Raw genomic sequence first — 23,711 nt, 5'->3', positions numbered from 1 at the left:
CTGGAACCATTTATCAGGGGATAATCAGGGTTGGGTGTGTCTGACTGAACCAACCCATGAGGTACAGAGGGGCCACAGTGTGGAATTTGGAAGAGCTGCACCATTATGAGGTCAGACCGGTTGTGAGGATTAGGCATTAGTATGTCATAGACCTACACCAAGCTGATGGTGGGTGTGTGATGAAAGTGCAGAGGCCGAGGGTGGAAGAGTTAATTAGCCATCATCTTTAAGGAAGGAATGGTATTTAGAAACTAAAATAAGGGCTGCGAAGGTGCTAGGAGAAGAAGGATATTCCAGGCGTTAGAGCACGGAGAGTTCCTTGGGCCTGGAAGGGCCTCTGAACAGAGGGCATTGAAAATCCACTCTGATTGAAAGAAATGACAGGGCTGGCTGCAGTGCTGGACCACGAGGAAGGGGTCATGTGTCCACAGCCCAGGCATCAGTTTCCTTTCCTCGCACAGGAAGGTGAGCACATTCCCAGGTGTGATAGGAGCATCCTCCTACCTTATGTGATGCTTTCATTCAGCTATTCCAACATTTTTTGAGCAGTAAACAGAGAGCCAGAGGCCTTCCCTGTCAGCTCAGATCTTGCGTAACACCCAGCATGGTGTCTTGTCACCTACCAGCTCAAATACATTCTTGTCTCCATGTTTCCACATTGCATCTACTTTGAAGAGACAAAGTAGAGAAATGGTTGAGTGAGACTGTATTAGGAAATATTACTCAGTCTGGTTTTTCCCTGTGTCACCTTGTATACCTGGTAGAATGTTTATAATTAAATACTTATTATAAGCTATAAAGTTATTTTTGACTTGACATTTTGAATTAGGCACTTTATTCCGTTCTCATCTGCTTATAAAATTTGCAATCTTGAGACATTTCAACCTAAAACAATTCAAATACACCTTCTGCCTTCAGGCTCGATTCTAATAAAAGTGAACAGTCCTGTCTTTTACTATTTTGGACAGTCTGCCATTTGAGTGTACTGTGGTAAACATCACTTTGAAAGTGGGTAGTGCAATTAACCTTGCACTCTTGGGTTTATTTTTTCTGTCACAGGTAGAGTTGGCTTTGTGGGACACAGCTGGGCAGGAAGATTATGATCGCTTGAGGCCCCTCTCCTACCCGGACACTGATGTTATACTGATGTGTTTCTCCATTGACAGCCCTGATAGTTTAGGTGAGTAGCCCTGCAGTGTGATGTTTGTTGCTGCCCATGTGCCAGCCAGGCACTTGTTTTCTCTGGTCCTTTCTGAGCATCAAGTAGCCTAAATGCAGACGTGAGCTTCAGAGAAGGAATCATCAGTGGCCAGAGTCCTAGAGCCTTGGGTCTGTAGAGATTGGGCCCTGGGTCCTTTTCAGCCTAGGTCTCCCATGGCTGCCATGTGTCCACTCTGTAAAGTAGGTGGATTCCAAAGACGAAGATTTGAACTAAGATTTAGGGGAGGCTATTTTTAGGGCAAGGTGCCCATACCTTTTCTGAGTACTTACTGAGCATACTGCCTCCCTACATCTAGACTGGTGACTTGCCGTTCCTAGTAGTGTTTTTAAAACCCTATTTTAACCCTTTCCTAAAGTGTTTTGTCTAATAGAGATTCAAAACTGACCATACCACTAGCTTAGTTTGCCACATGTTTTAAAAGCCACTTTCCTTCAGAAAATAATAACAATAACAATTATAATAATAATAATGACTTCACACTGTGCAAAACAAGGCAACAAGGCCTTGAAGTCAAAGAGCGAACAATTCTAAACTAAGTCTCAAATTACAATCACTACCATTTACTTGTCATACCGAGTGCTTTGTATGCATTGACTCAAAATAGTGCTGTGTAAGGTAGGTAGATATTACTGTTACCCATTTTATAAAATTATCCCTGACATTGAGATGCTCAAGGTGTGGGTATGGGTGGCTGAATTCAGGCCGCTCATCCACTATGATGTACATACAGCCTTACTAAATTAGTATAGTATTGGCAAGAAGCTACAGCTGGTTATCACTCATTTTCAGCAGTTACTCTTGAGTCATTTGAAATACCATTAACCCACAGATGGAGGTCATGCTTAGGGTCCATGAGCAAGGTATAGAGAGAACATGTGGGCTCTGGGCCAACCCTGGCTCCAGAATAGGGACCCCTTCTGTAAGCTGTGGTCAGAATCTCCTCTCCAGCAGTGACAGGGATGGCCGGTGGGGAGCTTCCTCTGTGGGGCAGGCGGCACCATTGTGGAGGCTCCCTGTATTCTGGATCCTCTGCTTCTCCAGAGCCTTACCTTGGCTCCCACTCCAGAGGAACTGTGCTCCTTGGTGGGACTTAGAAAAGCTAGAGACTCTGTGCTTAAGGGAAGGGGCTTAGATCTGGAATAGTTTCTTCACAATTTAATTAGGACTCTTAGAGATTCTTCAAGATAGACTTGTATGTATCCTCAAGTTAACCCACATTTCACTTCTTTCAGAAAACATCCCAGAAAAATGGACTCCGGAAGTCAAGCATTTCTGTCCCAATGTGCCCATCATCCTGGTTGGAAACAAGAAGGACCTTCGGAATGATGAGCACACAAGGCGGGAGCTAGCCAAGATGAAGCAGGCATGGTCTGGGGCAGGGTTCTGTATTCTTGTAGCATTCTTGAACCTGAGGAGCCAAGCTTGGGGGTTCAGGGAGTCCCAACAGAAACCCTCATAGGCCAGGCTATTTCAGAGAGAGTCCCAGAAGCCTCTCTCCATTTGGTCCTTCTTGACTAGGCTCTGGTCATATGAGATGGAACCTCTCTTGTGGGATAGTGCCGTGCCCCCAAGGATCGTCTGCCTTAGAAGGGACCATCACAGCAGTAGTCTGCTCCAGATGCAGGAACTTTTATCAGGCTCTTGATTTCCCCCTCTTGTTATTACCTTGATATATGTGAGGCTAAAGACAAATTGGTAGCAACTGAAAGATTAAGAAATTCTGAGGGCATGCAGTCCAGGTGAATAGCCCTGATACCTTTATAAAAGTGATGCTGGAGGTAGTATCTTGGCTTCCGAGAAGCTAGGTAGCCCAGTGGCAGGGCTTCCCCATTGCAGGAATAGTGCCTTGAAGTCTTCAGCCAAGGTTTCTCACTGCAATCTGAATGTCAAGGTCAGGATTTGTTTCCTTTCATGGGCACTCAGCCCTCCATGAAGCTAACTATAGGAAGACCCAAGGGCTTACCTTGGATTGACAGCTTGCCCTTCACTTCCTCCTGAACCCTCCAGGGTTTCTCTGGCCTCTCTCTCTCCTCTCTCTCTACTTCCCAGAGAAGAGCTCATTTGGTAGGGATATTATATTGGAGTGGGGGGTGTCACTGCATATGAGTTTATAGACAGAACTCAAACCTGGGGGTATAGAAACTTTTAAAAGTCTTTTAGCTGAATTTGAATACTTCTACACCTACTTGCTATATATATGTAACAGTGTTAACTGAATGCTCTTTTTTCTCTTTACCAGGAGCCGGTAAAACCAGAAGAAGGCAGAGATATGGCGAACAGGATTGGCGCTTTTGGGTACATGGAGTGTTCAGCAAAAACCAAAGATGGAGTGAGGGAGGTTTTTGAAATGGCCACGAGAGCTGCTCTGCAAGCCAGACGTGGGAAGAAAAAATCTGGGTGCCTTGTCTTGTGAAACCCTGCTGCAAGCACAGCCCTCATGCGGTTAATTTTGAAGTGCTGTTTATTAATCTTAGTGTATGATTACTGGCCTTTTTCATTTATCTATAATTTACCTAAGATTACAAATCAGAAGTCATCCTGCTACCAGTATTTAGAAGCCAAGCCAACCATGATTATTAATGATGTCCAGCCCACCTGACCCGCCGGGGGCCTTCTGACACCGCTCTAACAGCCCTCCTCTGCACTCCACCTGACACACCAGGCACTAATTCAAGGGATTTCTTAACTTCTTGCTTCTTTCTAGAAAGAGAAATGGTAACTTTTGTGAATTAGGCTGTAACTACTTCATAACTAACATGTCTTGCCTCTCATCTGTCAGCTGCAACGTATTCTGGTGAGTCACCACTTCAGAGCTTTACTCCTTAACAGATTGCATTGGCATAGCTCTGGAGTGGCCATCCAGTTTTTTCAAAATGGCCTCAGCCAGAAAGGCCCAAGTCCATGCAGCTGTGGCAAAGTTACAGTTCTGTGGTTTCATGTTAGTTACCTTATAGTTACTGTGTAATTAGTGCCACTTAATGTATGTTACCAAAAATAAATATATCTACCCCAGACTAGATGTAGTATTTTTTGTATAATTGGATTTCCTAATACTGATATTTGTCATCCCCACAGAAAGTGTATTGGTTTTTTAAAAAAGAAAGTGTATTTGAAAATAAAGTCAGATGGAAAATTCATTTTTTAAATTCCCGTTTTGTCACTTTCTCTGATAAAAGATGACCATCTCACCTGTTTTCAGCCCCACATGTCCCAGTCCCCCTCCCCAGAGCTGGGCTAAGTAAGTAGGAATTTGGTTTCATGCGCCCGAGGCACTCAGACACTTCTGAAGGTGGCACAACCTGTCTGGACCGCAGGGTCGGCCTCTAGTTCACAGTGCTTTCTCCTCACTGTATCTAGGTTCCCTCCCAGAGGAGCCACCAGTTCTCGTGGGTGGCACTGTGTTTTCTCTCCTCTCCAGCTGACTAAACTTTTTTTTCTGTACCAGTTAATTTTTCCAACTACTAATAGAATAAAGGCAGTTTTCTAAACTTCCTGTATCCTGGTGTTTGTGTTACTCTCTCCAGTGCTGGGAGTGGGAGGATGGACTCGGCCTAACTCGCCTTAGAAGGTTCCTTTAGGTACTTCAAAGTACCAGCTTGCCCACCACCACCCCCTTCCCCAATCTGGCACTAACCTGGCTCCTCCCAAGAACATGGAAATCATTATCTCATCACATTCAGGTTCAGAGTGGGGTGGAGTGAGGAATGCAGCCTGCTGCAGAGACATGAGGGCACTCTGAGCAGTCGTTCTTCTGCACGGATCAGGAATGTGACATTTTTCTCTTACTCCCTGTCCATTTTCAGTGCCTTTTACTTCCAGGGTTGAGCTTCAGATGAAGTTGACTATGTATGGAGAGTGGCCTGAAGTCAGCAGGGTCCACTGGGCCCTGCATCCTGTTGGGCCTCCCCTCCAGGAGGCTGGGGTTGGGCCTCAGCTGCTCCTTGAGAGAACCTGTGCCCCAGCAGTGCACACTGGGGGCCTAAGAGGAGGGAGACCAGAGGCCTGGACCTATACGTGTTCCAGGCAGCCCCAGAATGCAGGGAAATGAGAGCTGGCTTTTGGAGCCTGAGCCTTTCCTGGCTACTTCTGGCATTGCCCACCCTCTTCCACCTTAGCTTTCCTAGACCCATGGAGCCTCATCACAGAGAAATTGTCTTGGCAGCTGCTGCCAACTGCAGCATCACCGCAAGTCAGAACTCGCCCTGCACCTGGCGACAGAAGGTTACATACTGCAAGTATAGTAGTATAGCATAGGCTGGAGAGCGCTTTGAGACCTTGGCTCGGGTGCCAGGCGGGGTAACGGGTGGTTGCAGCAGTGTGGGCCTTGCCTGGGCCGGACCAGACGTGCCCGCGGCTCCGCCTCGTCTGGGCGGTGTCCGCATCCGGCCAGGCCGCACCTCGCCCGCCTTGCTAGTCAACCTCCCCAGGGAGACCTGATGCCGGATGAGGCGGGACCGAAGGGGCGGGGCGGAGCGGTCGGGAAAAGCGCCTCCGCCACGTGACCCTATTGCCCCCTATTAAAAAGCGCACCCCGGGCCCCCTGGTGTCTGTCTCACCAGTGCTTCCCCTCTTCCACGACATGTGCGCTGCTCAGCTGACGGCGGCCGCGCAGGCGGCTGCGGCCCCGGGCTCCGTGTATGCCTTCTCCGCGCGCCCGCTAGCGGGCGGGGAGCCCGTGAGCCTGGGCTCCCTGCGGGGCAAGGTGCTGCTCATTGAGAATGTGGCGTCGCTCTGAGGCACAACGGTCCGGGACTACACCCAGATGAACGAGCTGCAGCGGCGCCTCGGGCCCCGGGGTCTGGTGGTGCTCGGCTTCCCGTGCAACCAGTTCGGGCATCAGGTGCGCGGGGCTGGGCAGAGCGGAGCGGGAGGGCGCGCGACCCGGGTTAGGAGCGCGGCGGGGAGGCCGCCGGCCCGCTTCCCTCCGGCGCTCGTCCTGGCTGGACCTCAGGTCTGCACCGGGGTTGCGCAAGAAGGGCAAAGAGCCTGGTGACTCATCCAAAAACTCCTTGTTTGCGGCCAGAAAGTTTCCCTCCTCGCGGCCCCGGGTCTCAGCTGCTCTTCCTTTCCGCAGGAAAACACCAAAAACGAAGAGATCCTGAATTCTCTCAAGTACGTCCGACCTGGCGGCGGGTTCGAGCCCAACTTCACGCTCTTCGAGAAGTGCGACGTGAACGGCGCACAGGCGCACCCGCTCTTCACTTTCTTGAGGGAGGCTCTGCCCGCGCCCAGTGACGACACCACCGCGCTAATGACCGATCCCAAGTTCATCATATGGTCTCCGGTATGCCGCAACGACATTGCCTGGAACTTCGAGAAGTTCCTGGTGGGCCGGGACGGCGTTCCTGTGCGCAGATACAGCCGCCGCTTCCCGACCATCGACATCGAGCCCGACATCGAAGCCCTGCTGTCCCAGGGGCCTAGCAGTGCCTAGGGCACCCCTGCTGCCTCTGCTTCTTGGCAGACACAACGCTGCCCTCCGGGGGTTTTCTCCATGATGGTGTTTCCGCTAAACCTGCAAGGAGGAACACCTGATGTCCAGGAAAATCCCCTGGGGTGGGCGCTGGGCCTGACCATCACAGCCTCTCCCTCCCACACCGCCACCCCTCTCAATAAAGTGTCCTGTCAGCAGAATCGTGTGTTTGTCCTGTGTCAGTGGGAACATGGGGCTGGAAGCTTGAGCCCCCTAGTCGTTGGCCCTGGACAGTCTGAACTCTCCACCCTTTTTGTCTGTGGTGTGTGGAATCCACTCTTTCCTATGCCAGAAGCCCCGTTCCCCTCCTGGTGTTCCTTTCTCTGCCGGGACATGTTAGAACGTCATTCCAAAAAGAGGGAGACAAGTCAAGCGTCGACTGCATAACCAAAGGAATAGGCCTCTCCTTTCTGGATATTTGCTGTTTGTGAAATGACCACGAAAAATAACAGCATGGGCTTCCATTCACATTGAGTCTGTGGCTTCTCCAAGTGTTAGGTCTATTTTACACAGTTGGAAGCTCATGCAACATTACAAAGCCTTTTCCTCTTACTTTGCTAGACCTTTGCGTGTTGCTACCCGGAGCTTAAATCTGCTCCCATACTGTCCTTACTGGTTGCTCCCTCTCAGTAAGAAGAGTATACACACTGGCCCTCTGACCACACCCTCCAGGCACTTGGTAACTGCAGTTGCATGGTCAGGCTCCGGGCAGGGCATTATCTTGGAGGCCAGCTGCTGCTTGGGAGGTGTGTCTCAGGTCCGACCTCTCCATCTGTTGGCCCTGCTGTTAATAATCTTTCTAGACAGACCTGGAACCACTTCCCATCAGTACAAGGGACTTGGGTGCAGCTTCTGCTTGGGCAGACAAGGACCCAGATACATGCTGGCAGTGTCAACCCAGTCCAGAATGTGGGCCACAGGGTCCTGGCATTCACGCTCCAGTTTCTTTTGTGTCTGAGCCAACTCTCCAAACTTTTTCTTCCAGCAGGAATCTTTGCTGCCACCTTTCCCCCTTTAGTCATTAAGGGATAAAGGGCCCTCTGCACCTGTTCTGGCTCTTCCCTCCATGGTTAGAATTCCTTTACAGGCCCACCTCCCTCTGGCTACAAGGCCTCTCCCCTCAACTTTGAAGTCCCCTCAGGTGACCAAAGCAGAGCTGTCTGTACCCCTTTTGCACCCCATCCCACCTGTACTCCTCTCAAAACTCAGGAATCTTGATTGCATCTGTGAGTGACTGGTCTATTTCTCCAGACGGTGAGAATCTAAGAGGTGAACTGGGGCTGACCATCTCGGGCCACAGGCTCTGGCATATGACATGAATCAGCAAACATTTATCAATATAAAGCGAACTTTCCACTCAAACAGGGTCAGGGCTTTTTGAAGATCATTTGTAAACTCCAGATCTGATTCCTGTAATGGAGAATAGCAACCTATACACCTGAGTGTATCCGAGTATACCCAGGCCACCTGTGTAACTGCTCACAGATTTAAGATAGCTTTTTCTTTGGTTCAAGCCAACTGCCTAGTATGATAGTATTGTGACTCACTTGCTTTTTCTGTCCTTATCCTTCCACATTTGTATACCTATTCCCTGAATCATTAAGCCTTAGGACATCAGGTTCCGGCCATTGTCAAATCTTTCAAGAAAAAAGCCTCAGGTCTATCGATCTTGAGGATAATAAGTTTCATTTAAACTAAGGATAACATCTTGGCTGTAGATGTATTTCAGCCTGACCTAAGGTGGAACAGTTCCACTGACCGCGGGACCAGACAGGATGACGCCATGGTTGATTCTAGGAATGGACACAATGGTCAACGACTCCAGCCCTATCTAATCAATAGCACCCATGACCCCAACTCCCTTAGTGTCCATGACTAAGAATGTTTCCCCATATAACCTATCCCTCCGAGATATCTGGGAGGCCAGGTCTTTGAGTGGAAGCTCCTGTGTCCCCAGGACTTGCAACTCTCTTAAAATAAACCTTTATTTTCTTTGCTGCAAAACCTGTACATGTCTCATTGGACTTAAACACACGTAGGCAGACGGATTGCTCCAGTAGCACCTGTGATCCCCTTAAAACCCCACTTTTCTTCCCCAAAAGCCCTTTGCCCCATTCATCCTTCAGTCCTCTGCCATGGGCTCTGCTGGGTGCTGGGAGCACAGTCCTTCGGAAGGCAGAAAGACAACATATAATTATTAAAAGCATGTTTAGTCCTATGAGGCAGTACAGGGTCCTCTGAGGGCCTGGCCCAGTAGGGAGGATCATGCTTGCCACCTGGAGGAAGTGACGGTGAAGTTTAGGAGGAACAAGCCTCTGGAGGGTAGACAGGCAGTGAGCAGTGTGTGAGGGCCTGAGGCGGGAAGGGGGCCTCACTGACAGCTGGACAACGTGACGAGGAGCAGGTCTGGGGAGAAGGGGTTGTTGATCAGAGACATCCAGATAGAGATATCTGGGCCAGGTGTTTACAAGACGCCCAGAAAAGGAGTATGGGTTGGAGATAAAGATCTAGCCAAGGAGACAGTAAGTAGCCATTGGAGAGGATGAGGCTGCCTGGGGAGAGTGGCAAGAAAAAGATCTGGGAGCCTAGGCCTGAGGCCTATGGATTCCCGACCCTCCCAGGTCAGCAGGCAGAGAGGCGCAGCTGGGAGGAAGGACGATGCAAGGATGGCGTCAAGGAGCCTAGGGAAGGGACATTCCATAGAGAACGTTCAGCTGAGTCAAGTCCTGTGGATTGTGTCCCTCAGTCAGAGCAGTTTCAGGGAGGCAGCTGGAGCTGAAGCCAGCGAGCCAAGCGCTGAGATGGACCAGGTCCTGTCCCAGGAGTTACACACACAGCGCTCAACAGTAACGTGAGTGCTTGTCAAACCGAGGTTCCACAGCCCGTCTGCAGAGATGCTCCTGAGAACATGGCATCCTACGCGGTGACTTACAGCTGAACACAGGAGGAGTTCCCAGACTCTCCTTTCCTATAAAGGGTCAGTGTGGCCCAGTCCACCCACTCCAGTTAGGCTCAGGGTGAGAACCCAGGGCTTTTGAATCGACTCCAACCTCTTCCCCTCAGGCTGCCTGGTGACTCACCCCTCCTCGCCCACATCTTGTCATCTCAGTTTATGCCTCGGGCTACCAGGAAAGGGAACTTCTGCACTCCCAACTTGGCCGACCCTGGCTGGCGAATATTCCTCCTCTGACTCCAAGCTGCCCATCTCCCTCAACTGAAAATCCTTTCCAACTCTCCCTTCCTCAGAAAGACTCAGAATAAAGCCAATTAACACTTCATCTTCTCCCTCCCGCAGGAAGCTGGCTGGAACTCTTCCCCCAACACACACACACACACACACACACACACACACACACACACACACACACACACACACACACAAATTCCAGACACATTCTTTATCATTTAACCTCAAAAGCTGCTGGCCCCACCTGCACCTGCACCCACCCCACTGTGAATCATCAGTTCAAATGAACAGGTAAAAGATAAGGAATCTCAGGGAGCGGCCTGAGGTCCTGCCTTTGGTAGAAGTGGCTGCAGGACACTGCTGACCTGAGCGCAGGCGGCAGCATTTAGGCCATAGGTCTTCTAAGGAGGTGGCCCTGCTATTACTCAACTAGGCTCAGAAACATCCATTTTAGCAATTCTTAAAAAAACGCTGTTTGTTTTGCTTTACCTTTGTTTTCTTTTAAACATTCAATCCGATAAGATTATGTATACATATATCAAATCGCCATGATGTGCATTAAATATTTCGCAATTTTATTTGTTAATTAGACCTCGATTTTTAAAAATCTGATAAAATTTGGTCAGGCACTTCTTGCACAATTAGCTCTTTATCAGACCACTTCCTTGTTCTGTCTCAGTGTAGTTCCAAAAACAACAGTTAAAGCAAGATTATTTTCAGAGACACATTCCTGGCCTGATCGGCCTAATAAATAAGTTTTAACTTTTAGACAGCACTGAGTTAAAAATACTAGCTAAGACTTTCCCCAACACAGCATGGATTTTTAAAGAGTGGGCAGAGATTCCTGTCAGAGTACTTTGAATTTGGAAGGTTTTTGTTATTCCAATCACCAAATCAGCTAGAAGAGCATGATTTCATAAGCGACATACCCGAGCTGGCAGTAAGAAAGCCTGGCTTAGGGCTGGTCAACAAGTTAATGGACAGAGGCCTCATATCAGGCACTGCTGGATTGGGAGCGGGAGTACAAAAAACAAGACTTGTTGCGCAAGGAGTGAGGTCTCATGAGCTCTGGCCTTGGGGGTAACAGAGAAGCAAACTTGAGCTGTGACCTATCCAAGGACTTAACTCCAGACTTGCCATGTGAGAAGACAAAACTAAAAATCACCAACTAGGTAGGCCACTTGCTGGTGGGTATTATTAGCTGCATCCAGAAGCACTGAGACTGAGATGATATGACAATGACCTGCTGGGCATGGGCACAGCAGCCTGTCGTCCATCATTCAACCTGCAGACAGAAACCCCACCCCTGGCACCCCTCCCAGGTCCAGTGTCACAGCAGTCAGTAAGGTCAGGGTAGGACACTACAGAGCAGGCCCACTTAACTCAAATGCCTAGAGGGGCAGCTCGCCCTGGGTGGTGCTCTCCACTGCTGCAGGCCTCCTGGCTCCACAGGGAGGAAAGTGGAGGGGATCCAAGTCTCCCCGTAGAGGAAGCACCTGCTACCACAGCCTCCTGTCCCCAGCACGTGACTATGCCTGTGGACGTGTGTGAATCTAAAGCAGCCCCGGTCCGCTGAGCACTCCTTTGCAGACTCATCATGCATCCCCAAGGCCAAGGGGAATGTTAAACATGCCTTTGCTCCCTATGCCAGTTGCTTACGGTTTCTTCCCCGAGAAACGTCTGCAGCATCACCCTCCACGTTCCTGTAGACAGTGTAATTACATGTGAAAACATCTTCCCCAACCAAACTGGCTGCGAACCAACCCCTGGATAGTAGGCACTGTGAGCATATAATAGATTATTAGTCAAATGAAAAAATGACTAGTATCAGGGTAATTCATTCATTCATCTAAGAAATGTTTACTGAGAATTTACTCCATGCAAAAGGTGAACAACACACAATTAACATCTAAATACTTGTTTATGGTTAAGACACTGATGAAAGATAGAGGAGGAAGAGAAGACCCTGGCCACACCTGGGCTCAGGGTGCCTCAACCTTCCTGCCCAATCAGGACTGGCCACCAACAGTGGCACAACCAAAATGGAAAGTGTCCAACTGCATGAGTTTCCAAGGTAGGAAAAGTGATCCCATTTCCTCTCTACGAGATTCGTTCAGGTTTTTGCCTCTGTCACCTTCCTCAGTAACCTTAACTCTTATATAACATAGGTTATAATGTCACTGATGAGACCTTTAATTCTTCTACAATGTACTTCTAGAGCTTTTAACTTTTTCACAGTTCCTTGAGTAGGTTAAGGAAGCACGGGCAAGAAGAAAACAAATATTTCTCTCCTGATGCCACCTCTAATCAAAAGTGCCCAATATTTATAAATATTGCCACATGCACTCTGTGATTGCTGGCCAAGTGTGGACCAGGGGTGACTGGGGAGGGCCAATGCCAGTTAGGGGTAGAGCAAGCCATAGTGCTGGACAAGATGAGAACTTTATGATTTGGAACCAAATAAAGCTTAAAGTTCACACACCCAGACATTACAAACCTTCAATTAGATCATCGCAGTCCAAGATCAAGCAGTACGTGACCAGTCAGCTAAGCCTCTTCCCTCAAGCTCCCCTCCTGCTTTCCTTCCGGTTCTTGTGGCCTAAGTTCCCATGGTAACGGGTGGGTTGTTCAGTTCTGAGGTTAGGTTATGGGGCCAAGTGAGTACCCTACTAGGCTAAAGCCTCTCCCTAGCAAAAGGCCTAAGAGGAGAACACAGCCCTGGGGCCAGGGTGTCTCCTGAGCTGAATTACTCCTTTCATTTCCTCCCAAATCCACAGGTCACTCCCACAATAGCAGGGACGGGCAGGCAGATGCCCATTGTTTTCTAGTTCTCCATTTTTAACATTTTAATCGAAATCACTAAAAAAGGTTTAAAATTTTGGAAATAATGATCTTCTGACTGTGAAATTTCACTTTATTCCTCACATTTTAACTGCAGGCACTTTGTAATCTTAATATAAATTTTAGGAAATACCCATAATTAGTACACTATTTTTTACAGCTATTTAATAGCACTGAAGAGATCCGGGTTTAAAAAGATTTTCCAAAATTTTCTTTCTTATAATTAGGTTTTGTCCTCTTTTCTAGTGGTGCTGAGGACTTGTCCTACTTCTTTAAGACTCTGACCCATGCCATAAATGGTACAGAAGGATCTGCTAAAAAAAGAACAGGGAAGCAGACACTCTCTAAAGTAGGTTTTGAAGTAACATCGGTAACCCAACTTTCTTTTTCCATAAATAATAGGACTAAAAGTAATGTTTCTCATTTGATAACGTTTTTAAGAATTTCAAAGAGCACTTGGGTTGCCAGAGTTGGCTCCCCAGATGTAGAATTATCACCAGTGGTCACTCCTATCTACAAGGGATTAACTGCTATGTGGTTATTGAAGGCAGTTTTAATTCCAAATTTACTTTCTTCTGCTATCTACCCAACTGCCAAGAGGCCTCTGTTACCAGATGGTGCGTGATGGATGTCCCAGGGAGTATAAATTAACTTCAATTAAGCATGACCCAACATAAAAATAGTAAATCTGTTCAAATGACCTCCCACATCTTCATGAGGGCAGTCCTCGACACTGAACATGGTTCATGTGTTTCTCCTCTCCTCCCTCATAACTCTTTCCAGAGAAAAGTTCCTAATAGGTCTGTAGGTCTGTAGGTAAAGCACCCTCAGCCACTTTGCCTCTGCTCTAAAACCTCCGACAGAATCTGAGGGGCATTTAAGGCCATGACATGTAGATATAGAAAAGCTTTACATCTCAGGTTCTTTCAGTAGTCTGTGCCCACCCCAATTGGCCTAATCCTCTCTTAGATCCTGCTCTGCTTATTCTAGAAATTCTCTCTGACCCCCTGAGTTTCCCCTACTATAACATGTACCATCATTTCTATGCTTTTTTCCAAGACCACGTTCAAATGCTACTCAAGTCAAATGCTCCCTTTCATAGCTTGGGGGCCACAGTCTTTGGTTCATATTCTTTAATGGCACTTACCCAACACTGCTTGGCACTGGGGGTATTTATAGATTTCTTCTCTATTAGATTGTATAATGGCAGGTACTGGGTCTTCTTTTTCTTACCTTTCTCTGAGGACAGGAACTGCAAGACAAGTGAATGGGAGACTCACATAGGCCAACTGACTGGCCTCCTCGCTTTGGGCTTACATGCCCCTCTAGGAGGGCTGTGATTTTTGTGCAGGATCGAGTGAAAAACATAGTGTTCAGGACATCGTGCTTGTTGCAGCAACAAATTAAGAGGAAGCCTGGGCACCTACGATAGAGAACACACTTGGACCTTTCTTCCTGCATTGCTATCACCCCTCTGAGGCAGCTCGTCTGACAAGGCGAGTAGCTAGCTCAGTGTGGAGTGCTTGTGAAATTCCGTTGTGGGCCAGGGTGTTCTGGCGTCCAGACTGTTTGAGACTACTGTTAATGACTGCACCACACCTTTCAGTCCCAGTCCCAAGGCACTGGTGCACCAGGCACTCCTGAAATCCCTGTAGGGCCTCCAGGACAGGAAACCTGAACCCATGTCTGGGTAGCCAGGGACTAGGCTAAGGTTTCTGCTGAAAGTGGAATGGCAGCAGTGAACACAAGAAAATCTAGTTCCAGGGCTTCTCTCACCTAGCAGCGCGTTTAAGAACAGCGAAACGCCGCAGGCCTCCAGGGGGAGCTTCCGGGTATAAACTGAAATGGTCCCTAACACGGAAGACATGGAGGGCCCGAAGAAAGAGGCAGGCCACTCCAGATACAGGTGGCAAGTTTAATAAGCTGGGGGACTTACATAGGAAGCTTGTCTCGGGCAGCAGCAAAAGGAGTAGATCTCCTATCTGCTCACTAGAATCTTAAAGTTTATACGGATGCCTTAACTACTCAATCACGAATATCGTCCCGAAGTTCTCAACACTACAGTAAGTAGTATGTCAAAACTGCATCTCTGGGCAGCTTCTAGGACTCGGAGGCAAACAGAACGCACACTCCAAGGACAGGGGAGGGAGTGAGGAGCCTCCGACTGCCTGGGTGCAGCTCGCCAGTCAACCGGCCAACACACCCCCTTGATGACCTCCTCCAACACAGGGGCCGTGGGGCCTGCAATGACTCCTTGACATCGCGGGGCTGGACACAGAAAGGAGTGCCCGACAACACTTGGTACAGCCGGTAGGGCGGGAGGAAGTGGCCGCTCCTTCCTCGGCGTCCACCTCCTCTTCCGGCCCCCTCCCACCTCCCCAGCGCACCGCGGGGAGAGGGCGGGACGTGGGGGCGGGCCGGCGCTCAAGGCCCCGGCGCCAGGTGGGGCTTGGGCGCGCGCACGTGCGTACGTGCGTGCTTGCGTGCGTGGGCGCGGCCCACAGCACGCTGTGCGCGAGGCGGATGTCCGGGCCGGCTGGGCAGGGGCTACGGACGAGATGGCGGAAGGCGGAGGCTGCCGTGAGCGACCGGATGCGGAGACCCAGAAATCCGAGCTCGGGGCCTTGATGAGGACCACGCTTCAACGAGGGGCGCAGTGGTGAGCGCCGGTCCCTCCTCTCCGCCACGCAGGGTCGGGGGCCAGGGCTCTGGCCCTCAGGCCAAGCCCCTCATTTTCGTCTTGGGTAGGGGCCGGCCGGGGGCAATGATAGTGACCCTAAGAAGAGTAGCCGGACCCGCGCCCCTCAGGGGAGGGAGCCTGAGCTCGCTTCTGGGAAAGCGTGGGCGGGGCTGTAAGTCGTCCCAGCCCATTCGGAGCCCCAGTGGGCGGACCTGACGGAGGAAAGGGCTGCAGGATGGGGAACAGGGGAGTGCTCCCGGGCACCTTCAGGATGAGGACAGCCCTTTTCCATCGAGGACTCGCTCTGTGACCTTGAGTGAAGGCGTCCACACTTCACAAACTCCAGTTTCTTATGTGAAAAACGTGGTAGCAATATTTGACACTCACCCTCCTCCCCCAGTGGGTTGAGGCGAAGATCAGTAGATACTTTGTAACTTGTAAACTGCAGAACAGATGTCAAGGTCAGAAGCTGAACGAATGTTTGAGAGCCCCAGATTATTTTGGTAAAAATGTAAAAATGTAAAATGTAATAGTGGCAAATGTAAAAAATAATTGTGGCAGCAGTGTTACAGAGCTTAGATAGAAAGATGAAAAATCCCGCAGCAAGTCTGAGACAAGAGTTTTCTTAATAAATTGTTCAGAAGGGACGTTACTTCCACTAGTAAAGAGATTCCTGGGTGGTATATTGTGTTGGAATAGAAAACGGGCTTGGCTTTGCATTTGATATGATTGAGGTCCTTCTTTAAGAAACCATAGTGGTATTGATAATGCCACTTACAGTGACAGGGGAATTGAGCAGGGAGGAGAGACATTGAGGTTAAGAGATACATTGATCAGGGAAGAGAGACATTGAGATTAGAAAGAATTCACATGCAGCTTTGCAGTGTTCTTGAGCTAGCTGTGAAAGACAGGGCACTCAGTTACTTTTATCCTGCGTAGAATGCTCAGCAGAAACAGGAAGCTTGAGAAACTAAAATCACACAGTGTTTGGAAGGTATTGTTCAAGGGATATGGAGAGAAAAGAGCATTTTAGAAATTTGTATTTATGAATCCTTGTAGCCTCTGGAAAGGTGCCCGATCTCCTCTGAGGTTTGTTGGTTATAAAATTTGAAGGACTCACTAATATAAGTCTTGTGCTTTGTTCCCCCCACAGAGGTTTTCCCTCCTCTATCTTAATTGTAAAACTGCATAGTGATACTTTTACAATATAACCAGATCAACTTGCATTTTGACGAGATAAATGTACCTATACACTATTATGCGTGTATATGTATGTATATGTATACACACATATCTATACCTATGTACACACACTTTTTTTGATGCCTTGTTTGGTTCTTAAAGGAATACTGAACTGTGTGATGTTATTATCCCATTTTCAGAAAGATTAGTTTAATGCTGTTCATGTAAAGCAAAGCAGTGTAACCAAATTGTCCACGTGGATAAGGACTTCTATAAAGATCATTGTGAAATTAGTGACTTGGTCGTTAGCAAACAAGATTTTAGCCATAGAAAGACTTCCTTTAAATTAACATTTTGAAGCTAATTGTTTCCTTCCTTTAACTTATTCATTCTCTCACCAATCATTTCACTTACTGGATATTTTCAGAAGTATCCATTGGCTCTCTGTGCCATGTGGGGCCTGGCCCTGCTTGTTTTGAGAGTGTGTTTTGAAGTGGGGATTGCTTGTCCCCCGAGTGGAAAGACCATTAAAAAAATCAAGAGAGCTGCTGCAAAATCTTACAACCTCAGCTTTTCTGGTACAGTAAATTTTTGTCTGTCTCTAGGTATCTTATTGACAGCCGGTGGTTCAAACAGTGGAAGAAGTATGTGGGCTTCGACAGCTGGGATATGTACAATGTGGGTGAACACAACCTGTTTCCCGGCCCAATAGATAACTCTGGACTCTTTTCAGGTACAGTATCCTCTGCTTTTCCAACTTATATGTCCACCAGGCAATAGTCTGAGATTGTATTTATATGTAACATTATGACCTTGACTTTCCTCCTATGAGGGGATAGAAATAAGTGTCCTTGATTTATGTCTATAGTGGAAGTCTTTGCAGACCCTCAGGGAGACGTTAAGTTGCTTTTTTCCAGGAAGAACATGCTTCTAACATTTTAAATTTCTTTCTCTTTCTCTCTCCCTTTTTTTTTTTTTTTTTGCAAATTAGTTCTGCTAGAGATTTTACATTAGCATATGGAATAGAAATAAATAGAATATTTTGAAATTCATTTGGGATCTGAAATTTGGGATCCAGAATTTTCTGTTACCTTTGCAGAACACATTATAGATCTCTTGATATTCATCGAGCATTTCTGTGATGGCTATGCTTGTCATGAAGTAGTGTGAAGAGAGGTGGAAGGTCAGTAGAGTTATGATCACAATCAGCTCTCAATGAAGAAGTGATTGAAAAGTGATATATGATGCACCTGAGCTTAGCTTCCACCTGTAGATGCACAGAGATGACAGCCAGTCTTTCGTAGTATTTGTTCTCCTTGGCTTTTACTCCCTTGCAAGCGGGACAGAGATGATCTGTCTTTTGCGCCCTAAATCATGGTAGCAGGAAGGCAGACAATACATGAGGCTTGATCTAACCTAAGACTAACTTGGATGTTTTTAAAAAAGAGCAGTGCTTCAGCTCAGACCTAGTTTTAGGGGAGTCAGAATGACATAATAGTGTCATATGCTTTGTTTCCTGGAGTAGGTCAGATGGTGGCATTATACCATGAAGTTGCCCTCAAGGGGTAATTGCAAAATGTTTGCACTTTGTTCTCTCTCTCTCAAAGGAGCAATCTTAAGGCTTCTTATGGTAATAGTGATGAGAATCTTAGAGCTGGAGGGGCCCTTGGAAGTCATGTTGCATGACCTTCAGCTAAGGGCAAGCAAACCTTCTGTAGTCCCCCAATTTGATGTACATGGCCTTGGCCATGTCACATGGCGTGAAACATTTGCTATGTGCTTTGGAAGTGAGAAGTACATTCCGTTCAAACCCTGGAACATTGACAGTGCAGGAATGACCTATCTCTGGCGAATGAGGGTCACCCTCTTAGTTCTAGGTGCTCAGTCACTTGCCAGTCTCCCTCTGGCTGCTTTCCACCTAGGTCATGGGAGTGGCCTGGAAGGGGCTCTTGGAAGTGTGGAAAGTTGGGGTAGAGCATATCCTTGCTGGTGTTTCATTTCCACTCTAGCCCCTCCTGGGCTTCGGATGGAATCCCTCTGCTTAGACCAAGCTGCATTTTCATTTTTCTTCTTTATTTGCCTCCCCATTGAAGAAATTTGTGGAGGCTCTATCCTCATTTCAACACCCCCGTGTGATTTTTAGCATGTTGCCCTTGGACTAATCCAATTTTCAATGAAAATTGTGAGCTGCATTGAAAATTCCATTTATGTCGCCTGCACCTGCACTGTAGTGTCAGAAGAATGATGTGTTTAGGAAAATTGTCGCTGAGCCTCAGAGGGGAAAGAGCTCTGGAAAACTGACATACATGGGGTTGATGATGCAGAAAGCTTGCTTTTCCCCTTTAACTGTCTTCTGGCTGCTGTTTGGCACAGTAGGGTGGCCATATCCGCTTAGTGCTCAGTGTGAGAAGTGAAGAAGGTGTGTCTCCCCAAGGAAGACATGAAGTGAATAACTTACGAGTTTTTGATTTGTAAATCACAGAAAAGTTTGGAGTTTAGGTATCAGTTTTTGAGGGGAAGTTCTTGGCACTCCTGGACCATCCTTCTGTTGCTGCACGGAAAAAGTGTGGTCTGTCAGTATTAACATTCATGCCACAGCTGCTGTGGAAAGTGGTCGGCTCATTACTGAGGACAACCCATCCCCCCCTTTTAAAAATTGTAATAAAATACACATAACAAAATTTATCATCTTAACCATTTTTAAGTGTACTGTTTAATAGTATTAAGTATATTCTCATTGGTGTACAATCTCTAGACTTCTTCATCTTTCAAAACCAAAACTCTATACCCATTAAACAATAACTACCTATCTCCACTCCCCCCAGCCCCTAGCGACCACTATTCTACTTTTTTCTGAATCTGACTAATCACTTTAGCTATCTCATTTAAGTGGAATCATACAGAATTTGTGTTTCTGTGGCTTATTTAATTTAGCATAATGCCATCAAGGTTCATCCATGCCGTAGCATGTGGCAGAATTTCCTTTCTTTTAGAGACTGAATAATATTCCACTGTGTATATATACCATATCTTACCATTCATCTTTCTCTTTTACCTTGGTATTCCTGTTCTCCAAGCCTATTTAATTTCTTTACTTTTTCCTTGGAAATGAAAATGGCAGAGGTAGATCAGATCTCGAACGAAGGACAGAAGACCCGATGGCGTGGGGTGATTGGAAGTCCTTGTCACCTTATGAATGAATGCTGCTTATGGTTTTTGTTTTTGGCATCCTCTGCCTTGAGTTACAGATGAGTTGCACCACCATGATACTTTCTGCTTTTCCAGTTTCATGGCTTCATTCGTCTGCAGGAGAATAGTGGCTTCCGCTTCTGCAGGAGTGGGCGTTGATGGGCACAGGCTTAGCCGAGAGGCTTCCTTGGCGGGAGGTGATCAGTCTTCCCTTGGTCCAGCCCCTTGGTCCTCCACTGAGGGAGTATGTTTCAGACCATAGATGTCCACTTCTGACTCCCAGTCCTGTGGTGGGTGTAGGATGGACACTCAGCATGTTAAAGAAGTTCTCCCTCCACATGGGGGCATCCAGCTGGGTTTTGACTTAGAGTGTTGAAAACGAAGTAAGCTAAATGACTCTTGGTAAAATAAACTGAACTTCAGTGACTTGTTTGTTTGCTTTCTTTGCCTTTCGGGGAAAGATGATATCTGACTTTAATGCAGTTTTAGTATGTAGAATATTATGTTAAGTATTCATGATTAGCAATTTTGATTGTGGAATCTCTGAGCACTTTGAAAATGTAAATTAAGAGTTTTTCTCTTTTATCCTTCTTCCTCCAATTATAGAAGAAATACAAGTTCCTCATAAAATATTCAGGAAGCGTGGCTAAAGACCAAGAGTAATCGGGTCTGCTCTGTGTTATGGCTGGTGACAGAATTTTGTAATTTTGTATTCTTATAAATACTTTCCTGGTTTCTGAAAAACTCATAAGAATCATGTAAAACAAACATTTTTTGGGGAGAAGAGCAGTGACTTATGTGCTGTTTTCCTCTTTCAGATCCTGAGAGTCAGACCTTGAAAGAACATTTAATTGATGAGTTGGACTATGTGTTGGTCCCAACTGAGGCCTGGAATAAGTTGCTAAACTGGTATGGCTGCGTAGAAGGCCAGCAGCCCATCGTCAGAAAAGTAAGTACAAGAATCATCACACCTGCTGGTCAGCGTCTGCAACTGCTCCCTTGGGGACACTGACTGGTGCTGGGTTCTGGGGTACTGGACGTACCTAAGTGGTGGAATGGAGTCATTTGAGGCCTTGTTTCTGGTTCTTTAGAGTGCATTGTGGTTGTGAATTGTGGTGAGTGAGGCTGTTCACTCAGGATGTTACAGTGAGTGACCTTCAAACATCAGGGCGGCTCACTGGCTTGGGATGTGTCCAGCAATGCCATGAGAGCACTTTCTGGAAGGCTCTATGAGAGAAAGTTCACTTGGGGTCATGTGGACATACAGTAATGTACCGCTTCTTATTTATCTTACAACCTTGATGATAAGAGTCTTTTGCCACAGTATTGAGTATCTCAAAAAGCAAGTGTGTACCCAAGGCAGAATAGCCTCTTGAGGGAAGGCAGGCCTGGGACAGAAACTCAGGTTGTTAACCCCTCTGGTAGGTAGGACTCATGAGAAGACTACCACCCTGACTCCCACAGTTGTGCATTGTCCTGCCAGAGGGGCGGTCACAGGAGCTGCATGGCTGCTGATGGGTGGGCAGTGGGCCCACTTCTCTTTCTGCCTGGTGTGTCATTCCCTTTCTTAGCAATGTAGGAAAGAGCTGCAGTCCTGAGGCCATGCTTCTGAGAGTCACCATTCAGGGCCAGAACTGCTGCCTTTTTTTTCAGTTCGAAATCTGGGACCAAGAGAGGGGTTAGGGATCAAAAGTTTAGGGGCATGCCAGCTTCCTGCAGACGGCCCCTCATGCCCACAGTGCTGTCATGTGGTGAATGTGCCACCCAGGGCTCTAGCTGTATTCTCAGTCCTCGAATTCAGCAGACTCCCAGAATGGGAGGGAGGCATCACGATCCCCACTAAGAGGGGGACAGTGGCTTCCCTGTTACGTCGCGGCATTGCTAGCTTTGGTTCCATCATGGTGCTCTTGGTTGGTCCGCGTGAGTGGAAAATGATTTTGAAACCCTTAGGACGGATGCCGGTGGCCTTACAAATCTGTGCTTTTGATCCCCTGATCATTTAAGGAAACTGATTATCATGTGGTTTCTGCATTTTTGACACTGATGAACTATGGTGCTTCCAAGATGGCCCGGTGTGTCCACTGCACCTTCACCCACGCCTCTTGTTCACAGGTGGTGGAACATGGCCTGTTTGTCAAGCACTGCAAGGTGGAGGTATATTTGCTAGAACTGAAGCTCTGTGAGAACAGTGACCCCACCAATGTGCTCAGTTGCCATTTCAGCAAGGCAGACACCATCGGTGAGTAGCTGGGCTGCATTCCAGGTGTCTAGTCAAGAGAATGCAGAGCATGTGGCTGATGGGAGGCCAGCTGGGGTACCCTCCTCAGACTTGTCAGATAATCTCAGGTCACGGTTACCAGTCTCGACCTGGGTGCCTGGTCCCCAGGGCATTCATGTGGAGAGCTAAGCTTGGGAATTGTGTTCTGTAGAACACCAGGCATGGTCCTTACTTGTGTGACATGGTAATAAAGACGAAGAAATGCAGATTCAGAGAGCCTACAGTCACCGATTTAAAAAAATCTCAGTTAAAAAAAAAAAAAAAAAAAATCAGGAAGTGGTAGAGCTGGTATTTGAAACCAGATCTGTCTTAACTCCGAAAATAAGTTTTCTCACTTTTCCATGTTGCTTCTGTGCTAAAAATGGGACCCACATCATCAAAGAAGGAGAAGCGTAGGGAAGGTTTCTGGGATATGAGTGCAAGAGGATGCCCGTGGAAGGTGTTGGGCCTTAGCAGTCACCAAGGGGGTGAAGTCAGAACTTCTGATCCAAAGCACCCTGTGACCATCTGAAAGGAAGGAGGGCGAGTGTGAGCTCGCCGGGGCCGTCTGTAGCCCGCCTTCTGGAGAAAGCCCTGAGTGATGTTCCTCCCCACTCCCAGCAACCATCGAGAAGGAGATGCGGAAGCTGTTCAACATCCCTGCGGAGCGTGAGACACGGCTGTGGAACAAATACATGAGCAACACCTACGAGCAGCTGAGCAAGCTAGACAACACTGTCCAGGATGCCGGGCTGTACCAGGGCCAGGTAGGAGGGCCCAAGCCCCGCCCCACAGGCAGCTCTGCCCGGGCCGTGTGGCTGGACGCCTTCTGGTTCTGAGCGTGCCAGAAGTGAGGTGGTCTGCGCATTCCTCACATGGTTTTCCTTTTCACTCAGGTGCTAGTAATTGAGCCCCAGAATGAAGACGGCACATGGCCGAGGCAGACCCTGCAGTCAAAGTAAGTGATCTTTTCCCACCTGTGGCTGGACGCACAGGTGTAAGAGACACTTTCCTAAGGCAGTTACTTGTGCTAAGAGAAATTTTTCTTAATCAGATGAAAAGACATTCGATCTCATATCCACATTCTGCAATCCTAGTTGAAGGCCCTGGCCTCTGGAAAGCAGCGTGCTTGGCCCTGTGTGAGGGAGAGCTGTCAGGGTGTGTGAACTAGGCTGCGAGCCTCTCCTTGTTGAGAACAAGAGGAGGAGGAGAAAGGGCCGGGCTCTGGGAGGGTGGCTCCTCCGCCAAGACTGGCTTTGTTTCTGTCAAGGGCTTTTATTTTCTCCACCTATAGGTAGAGGTTTTGATGGAAAAGAAGCAGCTCAGGCACAGGGGCTTGTATGACTTAAAGGCAGTAGTTTGATCCCACTCCACTCTTTCCTGGTGGCCTGTTCTTCCTTGTTGCCCTGGTCGCTTGCTGGGGGAATTACTCTGCTACCAAAATGAGACCCCAGGCACCTGTCTCAGGTGTTCATGTGCGGTGTGGAATTGTGCATGTCCTGAGAAGACAACAGAGAGAAGCGATGGATTTTTCTTATGATAGAAGATGGAGAAATAGTGTCTGTGTTATATAGTTATGGGGACAGTGTTGGTCTTTGCTCTCTTCCTTCAGTCAGGCCTTGGACAATGACATTTCATAGTGATGACCTCCTTTGAGAACCACAAAAGCTACAAGCTCTC

General features: G+C 47.7%; 3 protein-coding genes across 6 annotated transcripts in view; all 3 read left to right on the top strand.

Annotated features, from left to right (window-relative positions):
* RHOA (ras homolog family member A) overlaps nt 1–4,710 on the top strand; it is a 40,930-nt gene extending 36,220 nt beyond the window's left edge. For both annotated transcript variants that reach the window (XM_039837762.1, XM_039837763.1), the window contains 3 exons: nt 1,060–1,180; nt 2,455–2,585; nt 3,462–4,710. In XM_039837762.1, coding sequence (XP_039693696.1) covers nt 1,060–1,180; nt 2,455–2,585; nt 3,462–3,635 — 426 coding nt within the window. In that variant the 3' untranslated portion in view covers nt 3,636–4,710. The remainder of the gene's footprint in view (nt 1–1,059; nt 1,181–2,454; nt 2,586–3,461) is intronic.
* A 1,059-nt stretch (nt 4,711–5,769) lies between these two features.
* Nucleotides 5,770–6,856, top strand: GPX1 (glutathione peroxidase 1). The gene is made up of 2 exons (XM_039837761.1): nt 5,770–6,062; nt 6,297–6,856. The coding sequence occupies exons 1-2, from the start codon at nt 5,802–5,804 to the stop codon at nt 6,654–6,656; spliced, it is 621 nt and encodes a 206-aa protein (XP_039693695.1). The 5' UTR covers nt 5,770–5,801; the 3' UTR covers nt 6,657–6,856.
* Nucleotides 6,857–15,190: 8,334 nt separating this feature from the next.
* Nucleotides 15,191–23,711, top strand: part of USP4 (ubiquitin specific peptidase 4) — a 35,075-nt gene continuing 26,554 nt past the window's right edge. Inside the window, exons 1-6 of one of the 3 annotated variants that reach the window (XM_039837744.1) lie at nt 15,191–15,382; nt 17,191–17,318; nt 20,593–20,723; nt 21,887–22,013; nt 22,653–22,798; nt 22,928–22,989. In XM_039837744.1, the coding sequence (XP_039693678.1) occupies nt 15,282–15,382; nt 17,191–17,318; nt 20,593–20,723; nt 21,887–22,013; nt 22,653–22,798; nt 22,928–22,989 (695 nt within the window). In that variant the 5' untranslated portion in view covers nt 15,191–15,281. The remainder of the gene's footprint in view (nt 15,383–17,190; nt 17,319–20,592; nt 20,724–21,886; nt 22,014–22,652; nt 22,799–22,927; nt 22,990–23,711) is intronic. The other 2 variants (XM_039837743.1, XM_039837742.1) reach the window with 2 other exon arrangements.

The sequence above is a fragment of the Pteropus medius genome, unplaced genomic scaffold (genome assembly GCF_902729225.1).
Source record: "Pteropus medius unplaced genomic scaffold, Ma_sr-lr_union100, whole genome shotgun sequence".
NCBI classification, from domain to species: Eukaryota; Metazoa; Chordata; class Mammalia; order Chiroptera; family Pteropodidae; genus Pteropus; species Pteropus medius.
The sequence above is the reverse complement of the archived record's forward strand: the minus strand, read 5'-3'. Positions and strand labels throughout refer to the sequence as shown.